General features: G+C 47.3%; 1 protein-coding gene across 1 annotated transcript; it reads right to left on the bottom strand.

Moving 5' to 3' along the window:
- Positions 1-3,823: 3,823 nt before the first annotated feature.
- On the bottom strand, positions 3,824-4,825 carry LOC127667405 (olfactory receptor 10AD1-like). Its single transcript, XM_052160382.1, has one exon. The coding sequence runs from the start codon at positions 4,823-4,825 to the stop codon at positions 3,824-3,826; it is 1,002 nt and encodes a 333-aa protein (XP_052016342.1).
- Between the last annotated feature and the right edge of the window lie 2,374 nt (positions 4,826-7,199).

The raw sequence follows: 7,199 nt of genomic DNA, 5'->3' as shown, positions 1-7,199 counted from the left end.
CCTTTTAAGGGTTAGTGATTCTTGCAGAAGAGGGAGTGCAAAGACGGTAAGATCCAGAGATGGTATGTGACTACAAGTAAAGAATGTTTTTCAGACCCAACAGGGCAACTGCACATATAAGCTAACCGAAGTTATGACAGCATGCACAACACCTGAAAGAGCTCAGGCCAGATCATGCAAAATCCCAGCTTGCAAAGGGAAGATGGTCATGAACTCCCACCCCTCGTTGAAAAGTTATTGATACAGCTACAGCACTTGGGAGAGTAGGTCCTGCACCTTGCCTGGGCAGCACAGTAGGGCTGACCCTGGCAGCAGAGATTGGGGCGGGGCATCGAGTTGTCCTGAGGGTGTAAGAGCAGCTGGCCCTGCCCCTCGTCTTGGCAAAGCAGGAGAGCTGGCCCTGGTGGTGTGGTCATGGGCGAGCAGATGGGCTAACAAATCCAATATCCACCCCATTCATAAACTGCTGGAGCAGGTGAAGGCCCTGGTCCTGCAGATCCAAAGCTGCAGGATCTTCATGACATAGGTCAACAGCAGGATATCCGAGAGAAGTCCTGGTGAGGATCTAGTATTGATTGTGTAGCAGAAGCCAGAGGACATGAACCAGATCAATGACTCATTGCAATGAACACTTGCAAATAAAGCTGTTTGGACAAAAAATGTATACCGTGTGACACACTGTGACACACCTCAGCGTCCATGGTGAGATGGCATATTTTCTTTTATTTTTTAAAATTTCTATGGACTGCCCCCAAATTCTTTTGATGAAGCCAGCACTGCTTTGATACCAAAAACCACACAAGTGTACAAACAAAAAAGGTGTCTGTGGATCGATGTCCTTGATGAACCTAGCTTCAAGTTTTCTCACCAAAATACTTACAAACTGAATGCAGGAACATACAGAAAGACAATTCTCTGGGGGATATTTTATTGATGAGTGATGGATGTAAAAGGGTCCCAACAGCTGTGGGCTACACATCCCTTGAGCAGAAGATCCTGAGGTGTCCAAAGCAAGCTGCTCGAGCATGGAGAGCAGGCAGTAGGCAGCTCTCTTCTGTTGACCACTCTTCCAGTTCCTGCCTTCAGGTTCTTGCCTTGAGTTCCTATCCTGACTTCCCTCAGTAAAGGCTGTGTAAGCCGAACCAACACTTTCCTTCCCAAGTTGCCTTTGATCATGATCTTTATCACAGCAACAGAAAGCTGACTAGAGCAAGAGTGCTCAGGACCAAAACGACAGATACTGATCAAGTGAGGAGCCTGCAAGTGAACCAGAGACCACAGACAAATTTTGAGGAGGTTTTCCTACAGAAGGGCATTTCCCAGGACATGGGGCTCATTGGGTTCCCAGGGCAGAAGGGCAGAAGGGAAAGGGATGGGCATGAGCTAGACTGGAAGGTGAAGGTGGTGAGGTCAAGGGAAGGGTGGCTTCTGGCTGGCTGGAACATGGTCTGATACCACAGGGGAAGTACAGGGATTGAATTGGAGCCTTGCAATCAGCAGACAGAGGGTGTGACTGGACTGGAAAGGTCTCAGGAGACTTGGAGAGGTAGGGGCAGACAGATGGAACACACACAGAGGCCTCAAAGCAGGTTTTGTTGCAAGTACACGTACAGATCACTGGCACTGACCGTCTCACCACAGGCAGCTGGATAAAGCTTTGCAGAGCGGACTCTGTGCTGCTCTCCTCTCAGCATCAAGTGTCTCCTTTCTTCCCACACCGCCAGTGCTCACTAGCTTCCTTTTTCTGCCCTCCATCTCTTTCCACATTTATCCATTGTTGAGATCTTAGGACATGAAGTTTTGGCACGAAGTTTTCCTGACTATTTAGGGTGAATAGCACGTTCTGGTGTGTGCTCTTAGATGCCAGCAGCAATTCTTTTCAACATTGCCCAATTGATCAGTGGGAGCCACTGATCTAGACCACAGGTAAAGGGATTGAGACTGGGGAAGGAAGGGAAAGACTGGGGCAGGCAACCTCACCAGCTGTGAGTTGCTTGGGAGTAAAGAGGAGACAAGAAGGAAGCTTTGAGCACTGTAAGGTTAAACTGTATCAATGTGTATCCATCAAACACTGCAAGGTTAAACTGTATCAATGTGTATCCAGGGAGGTGACGACATTCCAGGAGGAACAGAGAATGGCTGTGCACTTGGGTAATTCCTGGACTGAGGAGGCTAGACTAAAGGCATCGAGAGGTGGAGACTCTGCCTCAACAGCGAAAAACAGTTTGAAACGTTTGTAAATAAAATTGAGTGTATGACAGAATATTTTCATCAATACACACACATTTGCATCTATACATGTAAGTAACACACATGAACATGTAGGTAACAAACACACATACACACATACCACATTCACAGACATACACATACACACATACACACACCATACACACAGAGAGATATATATACCACACACACCACACATACATACACATATACACATACTTATATTACATACCACACACATACACACTCCACACATACACACACATACAACACACATATACAACACACATACCACACACATACATGCACACACAGACACACACAAACCACAGACATATACACATACATACAACACACACACACACACACACACACACACACATTACTGCTCCTGAAACTTGATCTGATTGTCTTCTTCAATTGATTTTCCTCAATTCATGAAATCAGTTCTTTTGCCTTGCACTTCTGACTCCAAGAATGAAAGTGTGTTACTACCTATGGTGTAGGGGGCACCAAGGGCTCTGTGCTCACAGTCATGTAATAGGGGAACCAAGGATGCCAAGCACATGGGGTTATTCCTTCAGTGGAAGGAACCCAAAACATGTTCTCCAACCGGAAGAACATGCTTTTTAGCCTGGTGGCCTTTGTGCGATCTGTGTGGCCAGGGATGCTCTGGCTTAGGACCCTCCTGGTAAACTCATTTTTTCCTCAGTCAGTCTGTAGAACCTATCTTTCTGGTAGCTGTCATGTGTACTTTACAAAGAGTTTTGATGCAGTCACGTTTGATCTGTATTTAGCCTACTTGGTTCCTCAAGGAGATTTTGGTGGGCTCTGCTGTGTACACAGGACTGAGTTACTCATCAGAAGTGGTTTCAACCAGACTGTGCTGTGTTTACACACGCCTAAAATAAGCAAGTTGGGGTCAGACACCTAAAGTTTGACCAACATGGGCTACCAAGTTATGATGTGCTGATTTGCTCCCTGAGCTTGTCTCTCTGTTGCCAGCGAAATTCGAAGAGAATTTTGCTCCCCCCAAAAATGATGGTCAGAGAAGATTTGTCTGTGCTGAAAATCAACCAGAGATATGAGATATGGACACTATCTTAGAGTTTCCATTGCTGTAAAGAGACATCATGATCAAGGCAACGCTTACAGAGGACAACGTTTAATTGGGGCTGGCTTACAAGTTCAGAGGTTCAGTCCATTATCACCATGACAGGAAGCATGGCGGCATACAGGCAGACATGGAGCTGAAGGACCTGAGAGTTCTACATCTTGATCTGAAGGCAGCCAAGAGTAGGCAACCAGGAGGGGACTCTTTTCCACACAGGGCAGAGCTTAAGTTCTAGGAGACCACAGAGCCTGAGCACACAGTGATACACTTCCTCTAACAAGGCCATATGTCCCAATAGTGCTACTTCTCACTAGCCAAGCATATTCAAACCACCACAGACACAAAAGAAATTTCATCTTGAGTCCAATGCTAAGGTGCCAATGAATGCTCATTCCTGGGCTCTGGCAGAAATGATGAGGCCAGGAGGAGTTAACTCTTCACTGTCCAGTGGAGGGAACTTCTTCCCTAAGGATCTTCCTTCTAGACAGACTCTGCCTGAGCCAGGCTGCCTCTCCCAAGAGCCCTCCCCATGGCCCCCTTCATTTCCTTGTTGCGGAAACTGTAGATGACGGGGTTACACATGGGGGTGATGATGGTGTAAAGGAGGGAGAAAGGCTTGTCTTTGTCAGGCCCATGTGTACTGCGGGGATTCATGTAGGAGAACATGGCTGAGGTGTAGAAAAAGATGACCACGGTCAGGTGGGAGGCACAAGTCGAGAATGTTTTACCTCTGCCTGAGGAGGAGGCCCTGCGGAGGATGGAGGCCAGGATGCGGGCATAGGAGGTGACAATGAGCACCATGGGACTGAGCAACACCACGATGGCATCCACAAAGATCAACTTCATGCTGAACTCGGGATTCCCGTAGGAGAGGGCGATCACTATGGGAGCCTCACAGAAGAAGTTTTCTATGTGGTTGTCTTTGCAGAAGGGATTCCTGAATGACATATACTCCAGAAAGATGCCATTGACCATACCGAAGGTCCAGGAAGAACACACCAGCCTGACACACACCTTCTGGCTCATGATCTGGGCATAGTTCAGTGGGTGGCAGATGGCAACATAACGATCATAGGCCATGAAAGCCAAGAGGATGCACTCGGCCACGCCCACTAGAAAGACCAAGTACATCTGGGTCATGCATGAGGCAAAGGAGACAGTGTGGTTCTTGGTCACCAGATGGACCAGCATCTGCGGGATGGTGGTGGTGATGAAGCAGATGTCCAGGAAAGACAGGTGTCCAAGGAAGAAGTACATGGGGCTGTGGAGCCTGGGGTCGGTCCACGTGATGAAGATGATGAGTCCATTCATGGCCATGGCGAGGCTGTAGAGAGCCAGGAAGAGGGTGAAGAGCAGAGCCCGGGTGGAAGGGGAGCTCTGCTCAAAGCCCACGAGGATGAACTCAGTCACCGAGCTGCTGTTCCTCGGGTCTGCTGTCTGGAGCCTGTTTGAGGATGAGGGCAGGAAAAACACAAAGGACATAGCTGTATGGAAGGTAAGATGGTCACCTGGACCAGACACCCCAGCAAGAGGCTTTCTCTGGTGTGATGGCTATTTTTGGTTGTCAACTTGACTACATCTGGAATGAGCTACAATCCAGAAATGGAGGGCACACCTGTGGTCCAGATCTTGAGTATGGAAGACACAGGCTCCTGACTGGGATCTTGACATGGGATGGCACACTTTTGGTCCAGATCTTAAGGCATAGTGGCCAAGAAAATTTAGGCCCAGGCAAGGTAATACAAGCCTTTATTCCCAGCAGACTAAGTCAAGTGGGTCTCTGAGTTCAAGACCAGGCTGGGACAGAACAAGTTCCAAATCCAGGGGTGGTGGCACGGACCTTTAATCTGGATCATACCTTATGCTGGAGGTCTACGTAAGGACATTGGAAGAAGGAAGGCTCACTCTTCTTTGACTGCTTGTACTTAATGGCCAGAACAAATGTTGCAACCTATTTTTTTCCAGGATTCCAGCTTACACAAAAGACCAGCTCAAACACCTAGCCTCAAGAGACTGAGTAACTACTAGGTTCTTGGACTTCCCATGCACAGCCACCCATTGTTGGGTTAGTTAGACTGCAGACTAAGTCGCTTCAATGAATTCCCATAATATATAGAGAGACATTCCATAAATTCTGTGACCCTAGAGAACCCTGACTAATACAGCTGGTGATAGGAAAGGTTTTGGAATTTACCAATCTCTGGTAAATCTGTGTAGTAATGGCATAGCAATGACAAATGCCAGGGTCCCCACAGGCTCTATGCATACCTTCTAATTTTAGAGGCTGAGGAAGTGAGTTCTCCTTGACCGTGGACTGATCGGACACCCTGTGGAGTGTGTCCCCGTGTCCCTTTGTCCATCTCCTCTCATTGCTCACCCTATGAAGTTCTAGAGTCCCTTTCCATGAGATTTCTTGGTTGATCAAGGCATCATCTAGGACCACTCCTATCATATTCATGTTGGAAAGTTCTAGCATCTAGGACTACTCTGGTGGTCTGGAAAGGGAAGGGAAGGCAGAGGACATAGTTAAATATGGACCCACAATCCTTCACTCTACAGATGTGTTGAAACTAAGATAATGATTGGGCAACGTATGTCATCAGTGAGCCACAATTCACAGAACTCTTGGTCTTGGCCAAGAAGTTGGAATTTAATTTAAGGACTCACAAAGCCCCACTAAAGGTCAATGCTTGCCTATAGTTCACTGAGCAGAAACAATATTCTGTGCCGGCCAGCATCTTGTGCTTTGTTAGGTACCTTAGCAGCTGGCCAGTCAGGCACCTGGGTCCATAAGTGGGATTTTGTGAAGCAAACCACACCTACCTCATCCCGTGGCTCTGCTGCTCAGGCTGTGTCACTGAATCGCTGTTCCTAGAAACAGAGATGGCATGGTGTTTGCGGAAGAGCTGCTCCAGAGAGGATGGGCTGAGCTGGTGGGCCACTCTGGAAGACAGTGGTACCTGGTGAGCTTTCCAGTTTGTTGGCATCTATGCTATTACAGACACATGTCTTCTGAAGCACATTACCACACTGTGTGTGCACGGCACCTTCTAGTGTAGGTGAGAGCTGTCTGCCTCATGACGCCACTGGCTGACGCACACCCTTATCTTCTCACTTGCCTTTTGGGTTGTGTAGTTTGAACTTCTTACCCTTTTAAAGCGGGGTGTATATGTGTGTGTGTGTGTGTGTGTCCATGTCTGACTTATAAATCCCATGCTCTGGCTGGATGATGGTGGCACACGCCTTTGATCCCAGCATGTGAGAGATAAGGGGAAGTGGGTTTCTGTGAGTTTGAAGCCATCCTGGTGGTCTACAGAGTGAGTTCCAGGACAGCCAGGGCTACAGAGAGAACAAATCCCATGTCTCAAAAGAAAACAAATCTCATGCTCTTTTGTTATTTTAAGAAATACAATAAAAAGAAAACCGTAATTCTGTTGCAAACTTCAAACAAAAATATCCTCACTCTCAGAAAATGTTACATCTGACAAAGAATGTCTTGAAAATGAACCATGGAGGGGTTGGAGAGATGCCTTGGTGATTAGGAGCACTTTCTGCTCTTCTGAGAACCCGAGTTTGTTCCCAGCACACACATCTGTGTATCACAACCATCCGTAACTTCACCTCCTACAAGTCTGACACCTGTGGCCTCTGTGGGCACTTGCTCTCACATGCACACACCCACATGTAGACATGCAGTTGCACTTAATTAAAAATAATAAAATAGGGGTTTGAGAGATGGTTCAGTGGTTAAGAGCACTGGTTGTTCTTCCAGAGAACCCGGGTTCAATTCCCAATATTCACATGGCAGCTCAGAACAGTCTATAACTTCAACTCCAGAGGACCTGACACCTTCAGA

Source organism: Apodemus sylvaticus, chromosome 17 (genome assembly GCF_947179515.1).
Source record: "Apodemus sylvaticus chromosome 17, mApoSyl1.1, whole genome shotgun sequence".
Classification (NCBI taxonomy): Eukaryota; Metazoa; Chordata; class Mammalia; order Rodentia; family Muridae; genus Apodemus; species Apodemus sylvaticus.
The sequence above is the reverse complement of the archived record's forward strand: the minus strand, read 5'-3'. Positions and strand labels throughout refer to the sequence as shown.

Bases quoted from the DNA above. Each gene is read 5' to 3' on its own strand.
- LOC127667405 (XM_052160382.1), bottom strand. From the start codon at position 4,825: ATGTCCTTTGTGTTTTTCCTGCCCTCATCCTCAAACAGGCTCCAGACA.